The following is a 26,487-nucleotide window of genomic DNA, read 5'->3' as shown; positions in this document are numbered from 1 at the left end:
AGGTATCACATAAAACCAGAGCAAATGAGAAGAATATTGGCTGAATCCCAGCATAGATAATCCTTATAAACATGCAGGAATGTTGTAGGCTGTAAGCGAATGTCAGTAATATAGTACATTAAGAGATTCACATTACATTCAGTGCTCTGCTAGCCCCAACCACTGGATCTTATATAGCCTAGACGATTAAAATAAAAACAAACCTGGCATCTCATCTCCCCTGTCTCCTTGAAGACATTTTGTGTACACAATTTTATTACACTGAACAAAGATACTAGGGTCTGATTTTCCTTGAGCTGTCAAAGTACAAAAGAAATGCAAAAAGTCCTTGCCCAGATCTAGCAAAGTGCTGGATTTTATCTTTTGGCAGGTGCTCAATATGCAGCCCACATAATCACATGTTAATGACTGGAGTGTGTTAATCAGCATGCATACCTGATTCCTCCTTGCCCAAGAAGAAAAAACAAAAAGCCAAAGTATCTGAGAGCATGTTCTTTCTTCTTTGGAAGGCAACATCGTCAATTTTTCGAAAGGGAAGAGCAGGAGGAAGGAGAGAAAGAAAACTTTTCCCCAAGTACCTTTGTGAAAACTGACCTGTTAGGACAGCTGCGAAAGTTACAGGTGAATTTATTCTGATATACTCAAAAAGAAAAGCAAGCTGTGTACAATAGAGATACAATTCCATGTACAAGCCTCTATTTCTGTTCCACTAGGAAGATAAAAGTGTCCTTTTTGATGTTTGTAAAGTTCAGAATAAAAACAAAATAAAATTTTAAAAAATCTAGGGGAGCAAAAAATAAATTTTGTTGTTAGGTCATTTCATTCATGTCCAGCTCTTTATAACAAAGATACTGGAGTGGTTTCCATTTCCTTCCCCAGCTTATTTTACTGATGAAAAAAAAAAAAAAAAAACTGAGACAAACAGGGTTTGCTCAATCACACAGCTAGTCTGCACCTAAGGTCAGCTTTGAACTCAGGAAGGTGAGTTCTTGATTGATTCCAAGTTTAGTAACCTATCCACAGAGCCATCCACTTCCTCCCCCAAAATAAAATAACATATATTAATGATTAAATAAATAAAAGTAGCCAGTCAAAGTGAAATTAATGGCAAAAGTGACTGGAACATTTGTGGTAGGAAAGGGTACCTGAGACAGAGGTGATGTTGAGGGAGGGAGCCCTTCCTATGTCTACCAGCTCTATTACAACAATGTACATTTAGATTTTTTTTTTATAAGATATCTTAGAGATTTCGGGAACCTTTTTAGAATAGCTACAACCTAGCCATGTGAAAATACCAGAGATTAATTTATGAGCACTAAACAACTTTAATTGGCTATTTAGTTATCTATACAAATACAGTATCTTGCTGGCTGTCATGCAAATAAAAATACTTTTTACATCGATTTCAAATGAAAATAAATTTTTGTCACCTCAATTGCTAACCAAGATCCAAAAAGAGGCTGCCATGTGCTAGTAACAATTTAAAGCTTTAGGCAGGGGTGGAGGGTGTCTTGAATACATCTCCTTCCCTCCCTCCCTCTGTGTATATGTGTGTATGTGTGTGTGTGTGCTCTCAAGCACAAGTGTGTGCAAACCTCAGGGTTTGCTGAAACAAAAAAAATAGCTCTGCCTTCTTTGGGGGAATGGCTGTCATACTTCACATAGACCAATTCACACCTCTTATTTCCATCCCTAACCCTAGCTTTGAGCCAAGTACCACCTGCTTCCCATTCTACCTTCCCCATCTTCTGGGAGAAAAACTCTTCTGAGAGGAAATGCAACCACTAAACTCTTTGCATATCTGAAACTCACCTGGTCTCTGGATTCCTTTCAATGTCACAAAGGACCAATCAGGTACCTTGAAAGATTAAACCTAGGTCAAGATTCAAATGAACTTTGGATGATACCTGGACTCAGCTGTGGACCATTATAGGATCTCTCTTCATGTGCTCCAGCCTAGAGGAGATGCAGCGATGTGATTTGTGTCCCTCCAAGCCACAGGCACAACCCCAGAAAAGGTAAAGAAAGCAACTGTATTTGGGTGCTAAGGAAATAACTAAATTTTGCTAACAACTGGCAACAGGTCAAGCTTTTAAATTCTTTAAAAAAAAAAAAAAAAAAAAAAAAAAAAAGGTAACCGGATTAAAAATCTTTTAAAAGAGTGCCACAAAGGAAGGGATGGCCAGAAAAGATTTCATCCCTACTGAAAATCCTTGGGCTGTGCTATCATGAAGTAACAAGAGTCCTATTCCAAGAAACAATCCAGAATCCACTCCGGGCTTTTTAGGACTCTGTCAAGTGAACTGTATGAAACAGTTTGGATTTGATTAGCAACTTGACTGGACTGAGTAGGAGGGGCAGAGAGTAGATGCTGTTTGCAAGCAGAGAAGCATTGTTCCTGATAGTTCTTAATTAATTAGGTATGTCAACACTCCTGCTTTTGCTTGCTCTCCATTGCAACAAAAGGGCATTACTGGCACCATTTATTTACGGAGCAAAAATGCTCTTACTAAGAGAAGCCAAAATTCAGCCATGGCAGTCTGATCATTTGAGATATTCTAAGGTGGAGAAAGGGGGGAACAGTGGTAAAACTCATTGACAAGGCTGAGATTAATACTGATGTAACTAATGATGTCATTGCAAACCAAATAAAGGCAGAATTGGGTGCTTCTGAGTCTTTGTGTGGATACATGTTATATCACACACACACACACACACACACACACTCACACTAAAGAGTTTCTTGAAGCCAGGGAATGTTTCTTTGGATTCTGTGAAGAGGCACCTATGTGCACTGGGTCATACATAGGTGCTTAATGCTTTTTGAAATGAATTGCTTGTTGAGGTTTTGGGATTGTTGGAGTTTTTTGTTTTTGTTTTTGGTTGGGGTTGGGGTTTTTGTGTTGTTTCAGTTTGTTTTGTTTTGAGATTTGGTCTCCCTATTTTACCCAGGATGGAAGTGCAATGACCATTTAAGGAAGTAGATAAATTTAACAAACATTAGCACCAAAATTTTAAAGTATATTTTATCATAGTCCACTGATGCCTACTAATATAGATGTTCTTGCTACCCTGGCTATGATACTCTCTCCTGACATATATATCCCTTTAGATGTTCTTCCAATAACTGAAACTCAACTTGTTCAAAGACAAACTAGTTTGTTCTATGCATCTCTCACCTTCCTCACCCCTCAGAGAAAGAAATTGCAATTCTGCTATTCTAGTAAATGACACTTCCACCATCCATCAGCTATTTCCAACTCTGTTTCTTCCCTTTCTTTCCTATTCCTAATTTCCTATTCCATGAAAACCTGCTGAGTCTTTTTGCTTAGTCTCACAAATCCATCCCTTTCTTTTCATTCCTCCAACCTCCAGATTATTTCAAGACTTTGAGATTGTATGCCTGAATTATTCCATTAGAGTTCTTGATTTTTAAGACTGCTCTTCTCTACAAAATCCCTTACTCAATCTAGACTAATCTTATTAAAAATGCTATTTTTGACCATGTTACTCTTCTGATCAAGAAATGCCAGTGATCCTCTCTGATGTCAACTTCATCAGAACTTCTTGGCTTAACCTTCAACAGCTTCCAAGCCTCTTCCCTTCTTCCTTGCTTCACTTCTAGTCATTTCTTGCAGCAGTCACTTTGTATGTAGCTCTATTTTCCTCTCCTCTTTACTGATCCTCTTCTCCTTTTCTCCTTTAAAATCCCCAGGAGACAGACTCTGCCTGACTTCATTGCCACATATTCACATTTGGTATGTTCTCACTATAGAGGACACCCATTTGCGCTAGCAGACATTGTTACTCTGAATAAGTGTTCTTTACTTGTTCTTCTCCGGGCATTTCTGTCTCTCCAAATAGATCACAAGGACATCTCTGACAAAAGTTGCATTTTCCTTTTCTTTTTGATCAAGGACATCTAATATAAAGATTTGCTCATAGCAAGAATTGAGTGGTCATTGCTCCCTAAGATGCTTTTCAGTGAACAATATTCATTGCAACATTTCCTAGAGGTAAACAGATTGAAAGAGGTCTGGGGAAGGCCAAGATGAGAACATAGCCAAACCCAGAGAGGAGATAGATCCAGAGAAGGCAAAACTATACTTCTAAAACTTCCAACATATAAGGGTACTGGGGCAGCTAAGTAGCACAGTGGATAGAGCACCAGCCCTGAAGTAAGGAGGACTTGATCAAATCTGGCCTCAGACAATTACCACTTCCTAGCTATGTGACCCTAGGCAAGTCACTTAACCCAAATTGCCTCAGGGGAAAAAAAATCAATTCCCACAACAAGCTTAGAAAACAGTTAAAAATCTGGGGGTCTGATGGTTAGATAATGGGGGCAAAAGAAGAATTAGAAACCAAAGTTTGGCTTTTGAATGGGTATCTGTCTTCCTGTGTCTCTGCTGACATAACCTACAGGGTTGCTTCATCAATTCAATTTAGCAAATAATAACACCTATTTTCTGTTTGTTTAACATTTTCCTCTGAATGATGAACCACAGGTACAAAATGATACATTTGTTTTTTATTTTTAAAAAATCTAAGTCATTAATTCTGTTAAGACAGGACACCCTTCCTTATACCTTAATTCTAGAGCCTTTTCTCTAATGATTATTTCCTAACTTTTGGGTACATAGTTTGTTAGTATATGTTGTCTTCTCCATCGGATTGTGAGCTTCTCTAGGGCAGATGCTTAATAAAGGTTTATTAACTAGGAATTAGCATCAAAAAAGCCTGGAGTTCCAATCTTTCCTCAAACTTTTTCTAGCTAAATAACCATGAGCAACTTTTCAGCCTCAGCTGCCTCACTTGTAATTCTGTGAAGATTATTATAGCATCTACTTCACAGAATTGTTGACTAATGATCTAATGAGATCACATGTAAATTGCTTTGAAGACCCTAAAGTGCTATATACATGTTAACTATTATTTTTAATAAATATAGTTCTTTGTTATAGTAGTAGGGACTATGAAGAGAAAGTTAGGAAAATTACATCAATGTTGTTGATGTTGTTATTGTTGTTTTTGTTATTATTGTTTTAACTCTGTGCCATCTCAACTTTGGAAGCTATCTTCTAAGAAGGAGATTTTATTATCATTATTATTATTATTATTGTTGCTGTTGCTCCTGTTGGCCCTTTCCTTTCCAATAGGTAAGATTACAGTTTTATAGGATTTAGAGCTAGAAGAAATCTTGGGTTTCTTCTAGTGTGACCCATTTCACAGAGGAAGACACTGAAGTCAAGAGAGCAAAAGTGATTTGCATAAGAACATTTCTTTTGTGATATCACACACTCTCTAGGGGAAGGAAGGAAGGAAGGAAAGAAGGAAGGAAGGAAGGAAGGAAGGAAGGAAGGAAGGAAGGAAGGAAGGAAGGAAGGAAGGAAGGAAGGAAGGAAGTGAAAGAGGAAGAGGGAGAGGGGGAAAGAGAAGAGGAGAGGGAGAGAGGAGGGGAGATTCCATAATCTGTATTTTTGAAAAGCAAAACTCTTTCTGAGTACAGAATGTAGAGTACTGGTATATGCTCTTCTGACTGCTCATGAGTAAGGCATATAACACTCATAAAAACAGTATTATCAAAACTATCATCTTAAAAAAAAAAAAAGTGTGATTTGGAGGGATCCAAATCATTATTTCACATGAACTAACCTTTAGATTAAGAGAATGAACTGCTACAGAAAGGAATTGTGAGTTTCATTTCACCATACTACCCCACCTTTACACATTAAATTTTAGGCGAAATTCAATGAATTGCCTATCCAACATTTTACTTGGCTTTAATCTCACCTTCCCTACAAACTAACCCATCTACAGCTTTTTGACTACTGGCTAAAACTTGTGGTTTCTTCCTCCCTCTATAGTAAAGTCAAGCAGGCTGATGATCTGATGCCTGCATTTAAGTCATGGCAGGTCTGACGTTGCACTGGTACCACATTGCTGCATCTATCAAATGAAACGGGAGCACAAAGGGAATCTCCAAATGCAGCTGCTATTTCCCATTTGTTAAATCCTTTTATTACACCATATAAGTACACAGCTGGGAAATACTATAGAGTGGGAGTTAAGACAAAATATTTTGGCTTCCAGACATTCAGAATTCACAAAGGCCCCAGTGGAAAGCAATGCTTGATATCAAAAGGGAGGGAAAGTTTGAAAACATTTCTAGCCAATATGCTTTTTTCTTTTTTTGATGATGATGTATAATGTACTTATAGATTTTACAGTAGTCTATATTACTATAAATTTTGCTTGATAAAATTTTTGGAAATAGCTAGCCTTTTATGTATTTTTTTTAAATTTCAAACCATAAAACAATCTGCTTTTCCGAAGTCTGTAGATAAATGATCAGAACAAGGACTGTTACTTGCCAAAACAAAAATGATGTTTTCCAAATTGTAGCAGCACATTTTGATTAATAGAAATAGTCAAATTCTCACTGAAGAAATATAACTTAGTCTTTCTCCCATCACAATCTGCTAGTAGGCAAACTTCCTGCTCAGAACTTTTGTAAAATTCCTTTTTCTTTCAGCAGTTGATTTCTTGACAAAACTAATGGCCATGCTATCCTGCCATCTAGAAGGTACCATCCTGAAAAAATAGAAGGCTCAAATTTAGAAAGCACACTTCACTGGGGAGAACATCTATAACCATTTATTATTATTTTTATTTATTATTCATTGACTATTCAATATCCACTGGCTCCATGGCCCTCTTCTTTCTTCCTTCCTCTCTTTTCTTTTATGGTACAGAGGAAAGAACTCTGGATTGAGAGAGAGACAATCTAAGGCAAACCCTGATTCTTCTAAGAGCTAAGAACTAATATTTCCATAGCTCTTGAAAACTTTTAAAGCACTTTTCATGTTTACATGTCAATATTCACAACAATCTTTTGAGGTGGGTACTGTTTTTATCCCCATTTTACAGATGAGGAAAGGAAGGCAGACAGAGGTTGAGTGACTTGCCCATGATCACACAGCTTGTGTCTGAGGCAGGATTTGAATTCAAGCCTTCAAGCCTTCAGGCCTAGAACTCTATTTTTCACTCCATTTAACTGCTTCATACTACTTGAATGACTTTGGATAAATCACTTTTTTTGGTTTTGATTATATCCTCTATAAAATGAGAGAATTGGACTAAGAATCAATTTTAAGGGACTAATAAAGTCCCTTTCAGATTCTCAAGACTACCATCCCTCTGTCTCCCTTCTTGCTCTCTCTCTCACTCTCCTCCTCTACTCTGTCTCCCTTCTTGTAAGACATGGTTGCAACTGACTTAAAGCAATGTGAAACCTAATGGAGAAAGGAATTTCAATGTGATAGTTCTATCTCTCATCACTACATGTTCTCGAAGCAATTTGAGGTAAACTACAGCTTATTAATATATATAAATCACCATTAGGACTTGGATCACCCTCAGTGATTTCATAATGCATTACCTCTCAAGACAGAGGAGCTTGAAATGGCCTTGAAACAATAGGTAAGAAATTGAAAGAAGTTATGTTTTTAAACGAAATCTCTTAACTGGACATGCAAGTAACACCCAGAAGTCAATTGAGTCCAACCTGCTGTAGACATTCTCCTAAGGGTTAAGGGAAAAGAGCAGTAACAACTGGAGCTCTGCCTTTTCTTTCTCTTTGTGAGTACCAGGGGATCCAGTCATCCAATTTTCAACTGAGCACAATGACTAAGAAAGCTTATGTTTGAACCTTAGTCAAGAGAAACTAAATATGAATTCTGACCCATTGTCCTTATCCTCCTGCCCACTCTTAAAGGACAACTTTTATATTATATCACATAGATATTAGCTCCATTTTACAGATGAAGATTCCAAGAGGCTGAGTATATTGCCAATGGTCAATCCACTCTAATATACCTTCCAATTGTCTAATCTATGCAGAAATATACACTCTCTACTTCCAATGATATGCCTGACCATGGAGAAAGAAAGTCTGCCTGTAGGGTTGTCTATTGAGGTATTTCCTATTCACTTTAAGACTTCAGCTTAGCCCAAGAAAGGTCCATTCCCTCATCTATGAAATGAAGATATTACTAGCCATCCTCCTGCCTGATTGTGCCATAGCCTAACTATGTCAGCAGCTAACTGGTATCTGTAAAAACTATGTGAAATGTGAGCCATGCAGGTTCCAAAGCTAATGAATGTGGGTGTTATTATTAAGTGGAATCTTTTCATTTCCCTCTAGAGGCACAGCACAAAAATGGACATGTAAAAGCTTGGTGAGAGGTAGTATTGCCCAGTGGACAGCATGAAGGATAGCTTTGATTCTGGGAGATCCTGACTGGACTAGAATACCCCCTCAGAGAATGATCAGTGTTGTTATCATAAGGAAATCGGTTTATCTCCTAGGACCTAATTTCCTGGACTAAGAAGTGAGGATAATTATACTTGCACTATCTTTTTCCTTATGTTTGCCATGAAAAAAGTGCTTTACAAACCTTAAAACATCACACAAAAGCAAGTTGTTATTATTATAGTATTGGTTTAGGATATCAAGGTTTTCTAAATTACTCTTTCTTGATATTTGAAAAGAAAAGTCTGCATCCCCATTTCTTAAAAAGTAAAAAAAGTCAGAAAGCAGAATGGGGATCACAATTTCTAATCTAAGGAAGTATATTGAAGTGACAGTTCCAAATGTTTAAAAGAGAACATTTTAAATTTAAATATGGTAACAAATATGTTCCTATATTAATTAATAGTGTCTGTTTCGATAGTTAGAGATGGTGTTTAACCTTAGAAAGGCCCGCTGATATATGGTATGAATCTGTGGTTGTGTCTGCCTCCAGCAAAACTCCTCCAGCCTGATGGAATGATACTCAAGAGCTTTCTGTGTCTCTTTTAAATTAATACACAGGTACATGAGCTAGAAATGCTTCATTATAAATCAAATTTGACCATGGAAGAATATGATAAATACCTGCATCTCCTCACTAAAGATCTATTCTCCATATGACCTCATTCCCATACATGTGATTAGTTAATGAGATTACACAACATGAATCCATAGTCACACTTCATCCGGCCATTACTTATATTGTGATCCTCCTGAGTCTACCTACCCACTTTGCATGGAGGGAGATGAACATGCCCTTCAGAACTGGGGAAAAGCTGTTGACAGGTCAAGCTGGCCCCTGCACATCAGTTAAATATCAAACCATCTGCCTGTCAAACATTGTCTGGTCCTCGCCACTTAGCAGCATTGTAATCATTACACTAGACTGTGCTAGGAGTTGTATACATCGGTCAGCATTTGTGACTTCTCCTTGAGAGATTCCTGGGTCATGCCTGACTTGAGGATGAGCGTCCTGGCCACAGACTTACCATTCTGTGCTGGGCTGAGATGACGCTGTCCCAGTCAGCATCTTGTTGAATGGTGGTGACAAGAGTTGGTAGCTCCTCAGGGAGAGGTTTGTTGTGCATGATAGGGTGAAGAGGCAGATGGGAGGTCACGTGCTGGTCACCGCCCTCTTCTTTTTCCCGAGCGGACAAATCCTGGGTCATCGCTTCCTCTCCATCAGCTGCACAGGCAAATGGAGAGGCGGCTTGCTTGGAAGACATTCTTCTGCAAAAGGAAGAAGGTGGCACAAATTAACATGGATGGCCGGAGCCCGGGGAATAACCTTGTACAAGTTATAAAACAAGTTATTGACTGGACCCATAGATAGTAGTATGTGTTTGGGGTGGGGGAAAGGAATCTTTGAACTTAGGTGGGAAAAAATTATTACATTTTTATTTTAATATAATTGGGTTGTTTTTTTTTTGTCATCTTAGGTATTTTATTTTAGGCATTTAAAAATATTCTAAGGGTCTACTTGTAACTCCAGAGACTGTCACCGAACAGGTACTTAACAAAAACATGTTGATTGATTAATAAACTAAACCTATATTTATAAGTCATTTCTTACAATCATAAGTTGGATATGAACACTCAGGTTGAAAAGGGAATTCAAGACTCTCTAGCTGTCTCCATTCAAATCAAAGCAACAAACATTTAAGAAGCATAGACTCTGCTAAGCATTGATATAGGAGACACTGAAGTTATAAAGACAAAAATGAAATACTTCATGCCCCTGTTAGAAATTATAGCTTCTGCCACTTTATGACTTAGCAAGTTATTTAACCTTTCTGAGCCTCAGTTTCCTCATCTGTAAAATGCTAGCATTGGACTAGTTAACCTTGAAACCCTTTCCAGATCTAAAATTATTGCACTATATAATCTGAAATTTCTATTGGAGGTGGGTTTGGGGAGGGGGATGCACCATATATACAGAAAAATAATTACAAAATATCTGTCCCTTCCTTGGATAACTACCGCATTTTCATCAAAATTCTTCCTATACTTTATCTTCTCTCCAAGCCCCCAAAACTCCACAAACGGGTTTTTAAGGAACAATTTTGGAGTTTGTACCCACCTTTCCCTAGTGTCCAAATTAGTCAGCTGTAAGCATGATTTGAAGAATCCAAAGGCCTAAATTCCTCCAATAGCCTTTGTAAGAATCAAATTATAATCACAGAAAAAGGAAGTTTATGCAGGGCCCTTAGGAAATTTAGCCAGGGAAGTAAATAATTTACTATGGAAGTCCTAAGCAAATCAGATTCTTGAGTTCTGATTTAGTTTGTGCCTTCTATTAATGAGTTCTATGCTTAATGCTTTTTGAAGCCAATCTGATTCTTTCCCAAAGATTTCCAAGATATTTACATGTCAACTGCTATAAAAGTTTAAGTGGCATATTGATTGATTGGCTGATAATGTGTGATTAGTCTTAAGGCAATTTTGTACCATTTGAGTTGAGTGCCTGAAATAATTATATTTCCATTTTATATTAGATAGTACATACAAGATACAAAGCATTTTCAAGAATCCAGTGAATGAGAACAGTAAAATGACTGTTGTGAATAATATTTTTAAATCTATCTTCTAAACAAATGACTGAATATTCATTTATACATGTATCCAAATATAAATATATTGACAACTCTTATCTCATACCATTTGAGGAGCCAAAGTGATGAGAAGACGTCTCTGTCCTGCGCTTTCAGACAGTAATAGAACTAGAGTTCTTCAACTCAATTTTTTTTAATGCCATAGCACTTTATTATCAAGAAAAGGAATTTCTTAATTTCATAGAAGAAAGTATTTTAGGCAACCATGTAACTTAAGAGGCATGACAACAACAGGAATACACTTTTCTCTAATTTTTTGGAACTGCTTTAAGTTTGTGACATCTTCAGTACTAAAACTGCTATGTAATGAAAGGAAGAAGATCCCCCACCTTAATTGCTCTTTAACATTAATTGATTTCATACCATTTTTTAAAAAATGCACAAATCAGTTAACATAGGAAACCACATGAGCATTTTTCAAATTAGCAAATCATTAACTTGCTAGTACTGTTTCTACAGACAAATAAATACTGATTAAAGGGTCTAGAAATCTGAGATTAACAGTTAAATTTACAAATCTGTCACATGCTTTCATGAATATTGCAGTGAAGGAAATATCAAGTGCAAAGAAAAATAATTAAGTTAATTCCAATTTAAACAGTAGTTTTTATGTAGCAGCCCATGTTTCACATAGGATTTAACAGCTAATGTTAAATTTCTCACAATTAATGAGGGGGCTCAGATTTAGTATCCTACAGTGAAAAAAATTAATATAGGATCAGCTAATCTAATTATGCATAGTTCTAAATAAAAGTAGTACAAGCCCTGAAAGTATTTTGAAGCATATTAAAATGCGAGTACCTGTTTATAATAACCATCCTGTAAATAAGAACAAAAATCCTGATTAAAATCAGAACCTAGAAACTAACTAGAAAGGTGACTCAAAGGAATCTATCTCTGTGTTTCCCTGAAAGAGAAAGGTAGGAAATGTTGACATAAAGGTCTTCAACCCAAAAAGTGAAATAAGACACATGTTCCTAATCCAGCCAAAATCAACCAATTGGTAAAATGCTTGGGAGAATGTGACCCAGTCTACAAACCCACCTAGATCTTTTTTCCTTTAAGATCTTCTTTCCTTTGATCTTCTATTTCTGTAGCAAGAGCGGTCACTTTAAAAGAATGTGACTTTAGTTTTTAGGAGATTGCTACAAATGAGAGAAGTTTCCATAGATTGAATGCAGAGAGATATTCTCATATAGGAATGATTGTAAGTATTCATTTAAAACAGAAGAACAAATGGGCTGCCATTTTAGAGACATTTTAAAAAAAGAGGGGAAAAAAACTGTTTACTATAATTGAAAGGCACAATAATACAACATACTCCCAGTGGTTTCACCTCCCTGACAGACAGACATCATCTTATTATAAATTGAATTGGCTCCTTCCGATAGCTATAGCTCTGGTTATTTCTCTGGGATAAATCAATCATGACACAGAACCAGAAATGAAAACAGTCTCTTAAGAATAATTCCATCTATAAATTGCACCAAGGAACAATAGTGCACCATCCTCATTAAACACAACCGTGCAGCTGTGAAAATAGTCTAAATCTGGCCAAAACTATGAGTTGGGTTTCAAAACTGGTTTGTTAGGGAGTGTTTTCTTAAGAAAGGCTGGGCCCTCGGTCTTAATCAGCCAATAAATTATTTCCTGCAATTACATTAAATAGAAAATTATCTTCAAATTGGGAGTGTTAATTGAAAATCAAAATTCAGAGTGAAGTTTAGAAATTACACGCTGAATATAATTAGTCGGGAAAGGCTTCACCTCGACTTCATAAACAGGCTTTTGGTGATTCCTCCAGTGACCATTCAGAAAAGCTTCCTTCTACTTACAGCATAACAGTTGTTTTTGAGATTAGAACCCTGATTTTCTACCAATTTCTACAATTGTAGATATGCTGATGCCAGATCCAAATTTTAAAATAAAATAGATTTATCCATGCTCCATGTCTAGAACAGTGAAGATGCTCAACAATGTCATGAAGTCGGTACCAAAAATATTTATTATTCCCATTTTATAGATATGGTTTAGATAAATAAAATGAGCATGCCCATTGTTTCACAGGTAATCGATTCTATTTCAGGACTTGAACACAGGATATCTTACTCCAAACCTTGCACTCTTTTCACTATTCCATGGGAAACTTTCTCTTTGGCTATACATTTTCCTCTTTGTAGTTTCTTATATTTAACCCAATTTAGCTATTAAAAATTATTTGAAATAGGAGATGAAGCTAATTTCATTTCTTAAGAATGAATAAATTGAGGACATTTTCTATTTGGTAGGATTATTGGTTTCTTTCTTGTTTTTGAATCAAAATGGAAAGCTTCTTGAATCTCCGGTTTAATCGTATAACTTACTCCTTATTTACTGTAGTATTGGGATTTAAAGCAACTGAGATAGCTTAGTTTTTACTGGATACTCAATCACTAATCCTTTTTGTTTGTTTGTTTTAATGACTCTCTATAAGACTCCTGTCTAAGGCCTCTGAAAATGATATTCTCAAAGCTAGCAAGACACATGTGACTATTCTTAATGATAGTCTGCCACCATAGCTCCCCTTACAGTCACATAAATCCAATACGCCCACAGTTTAGCTTTTTAAAAAGTCAAGTGCCATGCTTTTTAAGAAAAGCTTAGATCAGTGTTTTTTGCATTAATTTTTTTTTTCACTCAAGTGTCCAGTACTTTTTACTCTCGCTGTGTGATTATTAACGTTTTACTGATGGTTAAGGGAAAAGTCATTTACCCCTTCCCCCAAAAAAAGTAGAAGTGGTCAATTTTTATTTGATTATACTTTGTTTTATTTCCACACTATTATAACTTAGAATCCATCCAATGAATTGTTCTTTTTAATTTGTATTAAAAAAATATCTCCCTAGCTCTAACCCCCTGAAAACAGGGGTTTATAATGGAAGTGCTGACACAACCCTAACTGAAGCAGCGCAAATGGTGCCGCGATAATACACAAAATCAAGTTCTATTATTCTAAACTCTCTTCGCTCATGGGATTTTTCTTTACTGTGCTCCCAGCCAAACTGCTGAAGCAGGAGAAATTTAAATGCAATCAAATGGGCCCAATTCTACTTACTAGAACAAGTGTCTACAGTGGTACAATCTTAAAAGGAGATGCAACAGATTTGTTTGGTGTTTTTTTTTAACTGTTTATTTATAATACAGTGCATTGGAGATAAAATAAAAGAGGAAATTACACTCACATGGTACCAGTGTATTGACTACACAGAGTACATTATAATCAGAGAGAAAAACTACATTGTCAACTTATCACATTGGTTAAACAGTACGGTTTTCTGGGGGCACCGGGATGATCCAGTTAAAGCTAACTCCCAGTGCTAATTATCTCTACCTGCTTTATGATGCATGGACTCCCAATGTCCAACCTGGGTTCCCAGGATTGGCATGCCTCTGGATCCAGCAGGTAGAATAAATTCCCTAGCTGCCGAGCAGAGCTTCTGTGTATGGCATTAAAAGGACAAGATTTTTGAAGACTTCAGGGTTTCAGGAAATGGTCAAATGCTCTTGACCAGAAGTTCTTGAACTGGGATCCATAAAGTTTTAAATATATAGATATAGATAGGATTACTGTATTTTAACATAATTGGTTTCCTTTATAATCCCATGTATTTTAATTTATGTACATAAAAGCATAATTCTAAGGAGCCCAATGGGCTTCCCCAGATTGCCATGCCACAAAAATGATCAAGGACCTCTGTTTTAAAAAGTCACTAAAGTGCTACAAATGAGGAAAATGGGAGATAGGGTGGGGAACACCAAAGACCTCATGAGAAAAGCAGGATGCTTTGATTGCGAATGCTGAAGCTATTCATGCTTCTGAGATGTGTGCCTTCCCTCATCTCTGAAAGTTACTTTGTGGCAAGCACTGTTTCACTTTTGATTCTGTATCCTTAGTACCCAATATAATGCTTGACATAGTAGGTGCTTATTATTTAGTGATTTGAATTGAATTGCTAACTACCTTTCAATCAATAAAAAAATACTTTCTGCCTGTCTATTGAAGAACAGAAATCAGGTACTCATTAGCTGGCAGTAAAGGGGCCGTTCTTGAAGAAGTATAAGAAGGAGAGATGTTTATTGATGTCATACTGAATCTTTTCTAAAACTTGCAAACTAATTTTTTTTTTCTTTTTGAAAGGAGCTCGCAACAAAATGTTGTTGTTCTTGTTGTTTTTAATAGTCATTTTTCTAAGGCTGTTTGCACATGTCAAGAGAAGTAGGCTACTCTTTCAACAATTTTTCTAACTATTCAAAATGCCATTTTTAAAAATTTTATTTTATTTTTACAAATGTTGGCAGGCATCCATGTCTCAAGCCTATCTAGGACTCATGTAGCTATCCACTGTTGCCACTGTATTTATTGAAACAATATTTTTGAATCTGCTTTGAAAACTGTTTTATGCCTTATAAAAAGATTATTATCAAAAAGTATGCCTTTTCTAGATAGAATAACTTTTTACTTTCATTCAGAAAAACACCCTTTTCTAACTTACAGTAACATTTAGATGGTTGGCTTATTTAAAGAAAAATTAAAGGCTCAAGCCAAGTCATTTATTTTTGCAATCTGCCCCAGGCTAGTAATATGATGCAGAGTTAACTTAGTCAGATAATTCACTATTAATTTAATTCTGTAATTGACCTGACACTAAGAAATAGTTATTTCCTAAAATTATAACATCTGATTCCAAGATACAGGAAGGAAGGAGCAGTTTCCCAATTATGTCACATTTCAAAAGCACTTTTCAGATTTTTTTCAACAATGACTTTATGAGGTTAGTTATATACTAGTCATATTTCCATTTTACAGATGAGGAAACTGAGGACCAAAGGGGATGATTTACTTGCCCATGGCTTCATACTAAATGTCCAAATAGTATTTGACCTCAGGTCTCCTTCTGAGTCCTCAGCTCCTCCTTTTACACCACAAAGATCCTAAACAACATATTTAAAGCATTTCCTTCTCTTCACCTCCAATCCCAATAAAACTTCTGAAGTCAGAGAAGGAAGGGGCTCCTAATCCTAGGGATTACACATCTGTCCACTATATAGGGAGCAGGGAAGCAGGAAGTTAGCAATGTTGGACACCTCTAGACTTCTGCAGTTTCATTCAAATAAACCCTAGCAATTGAGGAGAGAGAAGTTAATAATAATCAGCAGCATCATTTATATAATGCTTTTAGATTTGCCAACTGCAACTCTGTGAGGCCACAGCTGTTATTAGCCTTACTTTACAATTGAGGAAACTAAGACAAACAAAGATCGAGTGACATGCCCATCATGACACTGCTAGTCAGAGGTCAAATTTTAACTCAGGTCTTTCTGACTCCAAAACCAATGCTCCATCCACTACCACATCTAGGTATCTAATCCCTCCTTTTCTTCCCTGGCCTCTCTCACACACACTTATGTTTGCAAATGAGCAACTGAGAAAAAGAAAAGCATGGCAAAGTCTTTCAAAGCTGCCAAGGAGTATATTAGGAACTCTATTTGGTTGGTTGTCCTACTGGAAAACATATGTAATAAGCACTGAAAATATTGATCAGGAAAACAATAACACTTCCCCCCTCAGGTTTTAGTTATCCGTCAAATCATTTACAAAGGTTCATGATCCACCTAGAGTCCTTGAAATATTTCTAAGAAAGTATTTAGAATGCAGAGCATAGCCCAATTATGTCTTTCCCACAGTCAAAGTCTTCCCTTCAAAGGTTCCCTGAAGGCCCTATTCAGCAGCCAAGGAGCTCACTACCTGAGCTAGGTTCTTCTTAAGTCACCCAAGTTTGTGTTTTCTGGAGTGTATATTTAGCTGACAATATTTCTGTCACTCTATATAGCTTAAGACTGTTCTTTGGACTGAAGGCTCATGTGTCTCAGAATGCTCTGACTCATGAATTGTTTCTCCTGATAATGTTACATCACGTAACCACGTCTGTCTAATTGGTTAGCATTCGCTGGAGTCCTACGACTATGCCATGTGGCCCTGGGGATCCAGTTTCTCCACTGGTGCAAACAGTTTTGCCTTCATGTAATCTCTACCAATGCCTTTTCCTAGATGGAAATAAGACTTGAGTTTTCTCACCATTTATCTAGCAGTAACATGTTAGAGGGTTTGTTGTTTTAGGAAACCAGGGACAGAGTATATAAATAAAAGCAGTCAATTAACAATAAGCAAAACTAAACAATGGACACTATAAATAAACATTAACAGTAGAGGATTTTAATCAAGCCCAATAGCTTGGCTTCTCTGCTGAAATTCTGCCTGCTTAACTAGCTGGGGGGAGGGAGGGAGCTGTCTAAAATAATAGCAGGATGGATTTATTTTTAAATGTTCACACTTTGGCTCTCCTGTTCACATGAAATGAGAATCACAATCTTTAAAATGAGTACAGGATTTGCTTTTGCAACTTGAAACCCATTTATCCGAGGGAAAAATCTAAGGATTTCCAAAGAAACAGAAGTTTCTTGAGGGCAGGAACTGATATTTTTTTTCTTTTATCTTGCCATCCCTAGAACTTTCCTCGTGGCCTTGAACAGATGATGGGTGTTTCATAAATGCCTGATGAATTTAATTGACAAATGAAGGCCTCATAAAAATGATTAACAATCATAATCATCTTCCTCCTCAAATATGTAGTACTTAAAATTTTTCAAAATAACTCACATATTAGCTCATTTGAGCAGCCTCCTGGTAATCTTGTGAGGTAAGTACTATAGGTATTACTAAGTAGCAGAAGACTCTACCTCCATAATTAATAATAAATAAAATTCTGTGTTAAGACAAGCCTTCACTGCCTGTTTTATTCATTTTCAAGATTGGTATAATCTTTCCAGAAAAGGGGAAAATGAAAATTCCTGCTAAAGAGAATGCTTCAAAATAAGGAAAGTTCACACCTCATGAGGTTTTGTACAGAATTATGTAAAATATCTAATAACTCTGATGTGCCCCTTTTAGCTAAATGAAGCACTTTCCCCATTCCTCTCCTTTTTTCTATAATGAAATAAGGTGCACATTTCAAGCTCATCTTTACTCAATTTGCTCTAAACCACACATTAGTACTTCCCCATAAAAGAGAAACAATGGCTTTGCAGTTCATTTTCAGTGTGTCTGCCTAATGAAAACCTCATTGTGCCTGCTGAAAACCATTTCAAGCAGGCAAGGTATTTCTGATTCAGCAGAGGTTACACAAACATCAAAGCAGTTAAATATAGGTGCCAAGCCGCATTGCCAGGAGCTCTCAATACTGTGAGTTAGTATTACCTGACAGCTTAGTGAATGTAAAATTACTTGTTTCTCCAATTGAAGACAATCAAATTGTCACCTTCCATTGTAATAATGCACAACTAGCGATCAGCAAAGTGCAAACATAATTACCATGAAGAAAACAAAAAATCAAATCTAAATCTCTCTAAAGAGTAAACACATCTCTCTGGCTTCCCCCAAAAGGGAGTGCATTTTAATACTGAATGCTATGATGCCATCTTTCTGTTATTTAACAATAAGATTTATTAGTCTTACATTAAATGAAAATGAAAAACAGCAAGAGAAGCCACACAGTAAAGAGCTAATACCTGAAAGACCATTATGACTTTTTCAAATACCCAGGCACATAAATTTTTATGCTGAAGCCATTTGAGTGGATGAAGGTGTATGTGTCAGCAGCACTTCCACGGGGGACCACTGTTTTCATAAGTCTCTTTTCTCTGCAGAGGAGAAGCTAGAAAACCAGTGGGATTTGTAATCAGAATTCCTAAAATCATTAATCACTCAACAAGCACTTGTAGTTTATAGGATATTTATCTATGTGGCAAGTCAATTAACATTTCTGGACCTCAGTTTCCTCATTGTGAAATAAGATGACAGGACTAGATGATCTCTAAGATTTCCTCCAGTTGGACAGATATATCTGATCCTATATCTCACACTTAAATACTTACTTGGGGATAAGAAATCTACTACAAAATCACAAAGGGACTTTGGAACCAGAAGACTGCCTAACTTTGAGGTCTTATGAGATGGCCTTGGGCAAATTACCGGTTCTTGGCTTCCTCAGCTATAAAAATAAGGATACCTCAGGGTCTACTTGTCTACCTATCTCAGAGGACTTTTGTTTTTGTTTGTTTGTTTAATGTGGGTGGGGATAAAGCGAGATTGAGACAGATAGATAGATAGATATGTATGTATATGTATATGTTTTCTCAAAAGGTAGAAGTCCCTTGTCAGACGTTTAGTTCAAAAATCAAGCTTTGTTTCTTTGTGATTTTCCCCCAAAAGTCATGTTTTATTTTAGAAAAAGTGACATTTGGCCTGGAAGTTGAGAGGGAGACGGAAACTTATGCCAGTAACCAAACCAGCTTGGAAAAGTCACCAGGGAATGGTATGCATGAACACAAACATCATTAGATATTTAGCATCTGGAATTCTTGCCCACATCTGGGCATGATGCAGCACAATCAATCAGAGTGGCCTCGGTAACCAGAAGCTAGGTTATTAAGGCACAGGAGCTCTTGACATGATCCACACACACTGAAGAGTCCCCACAAGGCTCTTGTTCTTACAAAATAACACAAAATATCTTTAACATAAATATAGCTGTGATCAGAGAGGTCGGGGGAAAGTGGGGAGTGGGGTGGGAGAGAAATCTCTATGTAACATGTGCTTAGAAGGCATCTGAGAAAACTGTCTTTCAGAGATCTGTAACTCACAGTGAAATTTTTCAGATGGAGCTCAGCCTCACTGAAAGAAAAAAAAAATCCATCCTTCCCTGACTAAAATATTCCCAAACAATGAATGACTTCTTTTTCATCAAAAAATTAATTAATTAATAATTCTATACATGTTATACACAATACCTCAAAGTTAACATCTAGCCTTCCCTCATTGCTTGACAGTACTGGTCATAGAATAGTCCCAGAATGGCCCAGGGCTTCCTGGCTTTCTTCGATTTTCTATTTTCAATTCAACAAACATTTATTAAGCACCTATTATGTGATAGGTTCTGGGGATTTGGAGACAAACATGAAACTCCCTACCTTAGAGGGCTCTTATTACAAAAGTTCACTTAGGCCTTTGCCCACCCACACACAGTAGGTCCAGGGAACAACTAACTACATTTTCAATCCTGGTATTTTACCACTTGAGAGTCTGAAGTTTCTTAACCTGGGGTCCATGAATTTCTTTCAAAAATATTTTTATAATTGAACTTCTATGGAATTATTTTCCTTTGTAATCTTATATATTCTATAGATTTAAAAACATTATACTGAGAAAGAGTCCATAAGCTTCATCAGACTGCCAAAGAGGTCCATGACCCTAAAAAGATTGAGAACTTTTGATTTGGTCTAACTAGTTTATTTTATAGAGAAAGAAATTTAGACCCAGAGAAATTAAGTGAAATGCTTATGATTACCCAAGTAATCAATAGAAAAGTTAAATCCAGTACTCCCTGTGTATATAGTTACTTTAACTGCATTATCCTTTATAAGTGTGAACTGATCAATTTTCCATAGCACCCCTTTTCCAGAACAATTCTGTAGGAATAGGCTAAAAAGAAAAATATTAACTCTTATTTGTAGTTGGTGCTTTGTAGCTTACAAAGCTTACATCACTTTCCATGTTTGTCTTCTTATATCTTTAGCAAAAAAAAAAAAAAATTAATGTTTTGAGGTAGATAATGAAGATATTGTTATTCTTGTTTTATAAATGAGGAAACTGAGGGACAGAAAAATTAAATGACTTGCCCAAAATCTCAAATCCAGATCTCAAATTCAAGCAAGTTCTCTAACTCCAAGTCTTTAGGGAGATGGAGAAATATATTGGTCAAAGATGCTAGGTTAGGAGGAGAATATAAGTGGGGTAGGAAAGATGTGAAAGACAAATAACAAAACAAAGTATGGCTCTCTGTCCCAAAGCTACCTTTGGGAGCAGATCCATCATCATGAAATAAGTATTTGAGTGTGAGATATAAAAGTACTATGGGAAAACATTACTCCTTAGACTTGCCAAATACTCCAGAATAAAATTAACTTTCTTTCTTAGGGACTACTTCGTATAAACTAAAAGTTAGAAATTATCACAGCAAAGGATTCTTTATCAGAACAAGATTAAAAAAAAAATATAAAATGACTTGTTTTATCCTCTGCTAAAACTGTCTCCTCCTAGGGTGGGGCTTATCAGTCATTCTACACTCCTTTCCCTGCCCTCCCCTCACATACAAAAAAAAGGGTGTTGTATGGGATGTGGATTGTCTCCAACTGGAAACCACCCTGGGACTTTGAGATACAGGAATTTTTTTCAGATCCTGGGAGACAAATATTTATACAGATATTATCATAGACCACTTGTTACAAAATAGAAAACAAAACAAAAAATTATACTAAAATAGCAGCATTTAAAAAATTATAGTGAATTAAAAGCTTAATTAAAAAATTAAAAAGAAAATGCTTATATTTTAATGTTATCTATAAGAAATATTCTTTTGCCTCTCTCTCTTTTTTTTTTTCACCATCCTCTACAATAGACCTTCTACTATGGCCTCTAATTGGATGACTCTCAATGCTTCATTTCTAGCACCTCTTTCCCAGGCTCCAGTGCTATACCTCGAGTTGCCAAGTGGTAATTTCCACTTGCCTATCTTGACATCACCTGAAGCTCATTGTGTCCCAAATTGAATTCATCATCTCTCTGTCAAAAACAGCTCACTTTCCTGATTTCTCAATTGGTATTAATGGTAACTTCCATTCTCCTAATCCATTAGAGTCTAAATTTCCTCATCATTTCTGATTTCCTCATTTTTTCTATTTATCTAATCAATCAACAAATTCTGTAGACTCTCACTGTATTATCTTTGACATTCAATATTTCACCTATGATTCTCACAGCTAGTACCTAATTCGGGACTGTATCACATAGTATCATAAAAGAGCTGAAAGGGACCAGAGTTCTCTTCCAACTACCATCTTGTAAAGATGAAGAAACTAGAATGTGGAGAGGGTAACTTGTCTAATTCACACATATAGCATGTGCCAGAACCATTTCAACCCCAAACTTCTAATTTTAGATTCTCTCCGAAAGATGCTACCTCTAACCAGCCTTCCCTTTCTCCAATGCATTTTGCACAGTTTATCAGATTAAATATTCTAAAGTTAAGCTTTCTTTCATGGCATATCCTGCTCAAAAACATCTATCTACAGGCTCCCCACAACTTCCAGGATAAAGTCTATGCTCCTTGTGAGCTAATTTATTGATATTATTCTTATCACCATATATTAATTGTGAGGCACTATGTTAGGTGCTAGAAAATACAACATTGAAAAAGTCCTGACCTTAAAGAGAAATCCAACATTTACACTGATAATAAGTGCAAGATATCTTGAAGAGCGATAGAGAAAATTAACAAGGGGAATCATGAATGGCTTAACAATAAGAAAAATCATGAATGGCTTTTCACAGGAGGTAACATCTGGTAGAACCTTGAGGAAAGAAAAAAATTCCAGGAGACAAAGTTGAGAAGAAATGGCATTCTAGGTATGTACAATAGACTGTGCAAAAGCATAGAGGGAGGAGTTGAAGAACAAGTTCAGAGAAACAAGTAGGGTCAATCATGTAAAAGGAAATGTGAGAATAGTCTGGAAAGGCAAGCTGCAATAATATTCAGAATGTTTATGGAGTATTAAAAAGAACCCTTGATATGTAGTCAGAGGATGTGGATTCAAAACCCAGATCAGTCTCTTTCTATACCTGTATGACCTTTGAAAAGATGATTTTGTTCTCTGGGTCTAAGTTTTCCTATATATTAAATTAGATGACCTTTTTGGTCCTGTCCAGCTCTAAATCTATGATCAGAATCTGTATATCATCTTATTTTCAAAGCATAACTTAAACTCCATAATGGCAAGACTTATTCAATGTTTCAACTTTTTATCTCCTACTAGATACTTAATTTTTTTTTTGATTGAATTGAAAATGGCCTCCCAAAATAGATAATTTTGATTACAAATTAAAAGGCTTTTGTACAAACAAAATCAATGCAGCTGAAGAAAGCACCCTCTGTAAAAAACAAAAACACCTTTAGATCAAATATCTCTGATATCTAAGATATATAAATAATTAAATACATAAAACTAAGAACAATTAATTCTTCAATAAAAATTCTTTTTCAATGAAAATATTGGTCAAATTATATGAAAATATAATTCTTCAAGGAAAAAAATTAAACACTTTTAACAATTGTATGAAAGATTACTCCAAATCACTAAAAATAAGAGATGTAAATTAACACAACTCTAAGGTTTGACCCTAACTTATCTGGCACACTACAAAATAAGGAAATAATCAAAGTTAGAAGTATGTGAGAAGGCAGGCACACTGACACAGTGCTGGTAGAGTTATGAATTTATCCATTTTTGTGAATTTCCATTCTGGAAAGCAATTTGAAATTATGCCTTTAGGGAAAAAAAATATAAAAATGCCTGTTTAACCCAAACCTTACATTTCTAGGTATATGAGGAAAGGGAGAAGTATTTATATAACATCTAATATGTGCCAGTACTCTGCTAAGTTCTTTTTACAAATATCATCTCATTTGATCCTCACAATAATCCTGAAGGAAAGGAACTGTTATTATCTCCATTATACAGTAGAAGCAACAGGCAAATAGTGATTAAGTGACATGCCCAGGGTCATTTAGCTAATAAGTGTCTGAGGCCAAATCTGAACTTTGGTCTTTCTGACTCTAGGTCCCTATTTGCATAATAGCATTAGCCTCCTCTATAACCAATATCCAAACAAGGTCAAAGGAAGAAAGAAAAGTCCCAAATATAATGATATATAAATAATGGTCATTTATCTGCTAGCAAAGAGCTGGAAGCAAAATAGTTAGCCTTGATTGGGACTAACTAGACAAAATGAAGTACACAAATGTGATAGAATGTTATTTGCAGCAATAAGTGATCAATATGAAAAATTCAGAAAAACATAGGAAAAATCATTTGAACTGATGCATACTGAAGCGAGCAGAATAGGGGTAGGGGGAGGTGGGAAACATACATAACTACATAGTTGGAAATGGAAAGCAGAAAAACTAAAATTAAAAGCAGCAGCATTTTAATTACCAAGTTTGACTTAGGAGAACTGAGAAAATATACCCTTTTCAGTTTCTTTACAAAGGTAGGAAACTATAGATGTAGAAGATTGTATATTGTACTCTTCATCAATTGTTCTACTAGAACCTTAAACTCTATCCTTAGGACTGAGTTCTGATAGGTGACTTTTTGCCTTATCTACTCTTATCAGTCATCTCATCTCCCTCCTTTTCAGCTTCCTTTTTTGTGTTTTCTCCCATTAAAATGTAAATTTTTGAGGGCAGGGTTAGGTTTTTGAGGTTGCATGTGTTTGTATCTCTAACACTTTGCACAAGGCTTGCCACATAGTAAGCTCTTCATAAATGTTCTATCAACTATCTATCCATCTACCTACTGTCAAATATGGTTGATGTAGTAATTACTTTTGATGAAATAATTTTTTTCTCTTTTGTTTTCTTTGTTTCAAGAGATGGATGTTTAAAAGAGGGGAAATGAATATATTCAGAAATGGTAATGTAAAAAAATCAATAAAAATAAGATTTAAAAAGAAAATACATTTAAATTTGATAAATAGCAATGATCTTAAACCATCTTAATCCAGCCCTAATTTAAAGCTTTCATTTGGAATTTGGCAGTAAATGCTTCAGTTAATGATAGTAAACTAAAGTACTTGACAATTTACAAAGCACTTTCCTCATAACAGCCCAGTGATGTCAGTAATACAATTATCATTATCTCCACTTTACAATAGAGGAAACTGAGTTTCAATGCACCACACACACACACACACACTCCTTCAATAAATTAGCTATGGCTTTATGGCTTCTTTTTTTTTTTTTTCTTTTTTTTTGATTAAAGCTTTTTCTTTTTCAAAACATATCGCATGGACAATTCTTTAACATTAGGCCTTGCAAAACTTTGTGTTCCAATTTTCCCTCTCTTCCCCACCATGACCTATGGCTTCTAAATATTTCTGTTTTCACTTCTGGTTAGAGGCATTTCAGAAGAATGGCAGAGAAAGAAAGGAGACTTCAAGCTTATACATTAAGAGCCAACTGACAAAGATATTGGTTATAGAGGATGCTAATGCTATTATGCAAATAGGGACCTGAACTTAACCTGTAGGGACAGATTAAGTGATGGGCTAAAGACTGCACCAATAATGTCTGCTGATCCAATATGTGTGCCTTAAAGTAAGGGATCACAGGGTTTCCAAATTGCAGAATCAGAAGGGACAAAGCCAACATGTTAGATTTGGAAGAGGTGGGTGAGAATTCAGGTCCTACAGCTTATCATACTGGGCAAGTCATTTCCCTCTTTGATGAGTCTCTTTTTTATCATCTGTAAAATATAAGCCATTGGGTCCTAGATTTAAGGTTGAAAGAGACCTCATAAGTGATCTAGCTTAGTTTGCTATATTTTATAGATGCGGAGACTAAGACCAAGAGAACTTGAGTTAGTTCTTAAGGTCTTTGTAGTCAGTTGTTTTCAATTTCAATTTGTTTTCAATCAGTTGCATCTGATTCTTTTAGACTCCACTTGAGATTTTTCTTGGCAAAGATGCTGGAGTGGTTTGTCAATTCCTTCTCCAGCTCATTTTACAGATGAGTAAACTGAGGCAGATAGGGTCACACAGAGAGTAAATACCAGAGCTATTTTAATGTTCCCATGACCAAGGTATCATCTATCTAGTCTAACCTATACCTGAACAATAATTCCCTCTACAAGATACTGGATGAGTAGTCATCCAGCCCTTTCCAATAAGGGGCAAACTGGAGGTTTTCTGAGCCAAACCATTCCAGTTTGCGAAAGCTTTAATTGTCAGGAAGTGTTCCCCTACTTTATATGAAGTAGAGGTATCTCATAGAATCCAATTTTCCTTCCCCATCTCTAACCCTCCATTCCAGTGTTCTTCTGAGGGATAACAAATAGTTGATTCTATTCTAAAATCAGCTACCATGAACTAAATGGGAAAAGCCACAAGCTGCCAGCAGCAGCAGTTGAGGTAGCTTTCTCTACAAAAGTAGGTGGGAACAGGACCTCTTTGACCCCAAGGAAAAACAAAGCAAGGCGTTTAAACAAGTATTTCACACACCAGTTTAGAGCACACTTCAGGTATTCCAGAGCAATGTCACCATCCCTTGTAAAGTCACCCAACCTAGAAACATTCCAAATACAAGCACTTTGAAGACCGCCTCCCCCATGGGCATCCATTTTTAGCAAATACAATTCATTGGGAAAGCAGGGGAAGCAAACAAACAAATCAAAAGCAGGGTCCCTCCTACATTGTGCTTTGAGCTGCCAAAACAATTTTTGAAAATGCAACAAAGAATCTGCTTAGGGTGGGGGTGGGGGGTGGGAACCCAACACTAGTTTTGTCTCTTTTATTTATCTTTTCCCCCCTCT

The 26,487-nt window shown here is 36.2% G+C and overlaps 1 protein-coding gene across 14 annotated transcripts in view; it reads right to left on the bottom strand.

Moving 5' to 3' along the window:
- SOX6 (SRY-box transcription factor 6) overlaps positions 1–26,487 on the bottom strand; it is a 633,323-nt gene that overhangs the window by 339,026 nt on the left and 267,810 nt on the right. For all 14 annotated transcript variants that reach the window (XM_031942052.1, XM_031942057.1, XM_023506259.2 and 11 more), the window contains one exon: positions 9,343–9,583. In XM_031942052.1, the coding sequence (XP_031797912.1) occupies positions 9,343–9,583 (241 nt within the window). The remainder of the gene's footprint in view (positions 1–9,342; positions 9,584–26,487) is intronic.

The sequence above is a fragment of the Sarcophilus harrisii genome, chromosome 6 (genome assembly GCF_902635505.1).
Source record: "Sarcophilus harrisii chromosome 6, mSarHar1.11, whole genome shotgun sequence".
Classification (NCBI taxonomy): Eukaryota; Metazoa; Chordata; class Mammalia; order Dasyuromorphia; family Dasyuridae; genus Sarcophilus; species Sarcophilus harrisii.
The sequence above is the reverse complement of the archived record's forward strand: the minus strand, read 5'-3'. Positions and strand labels throughout refer to the sequence as shown.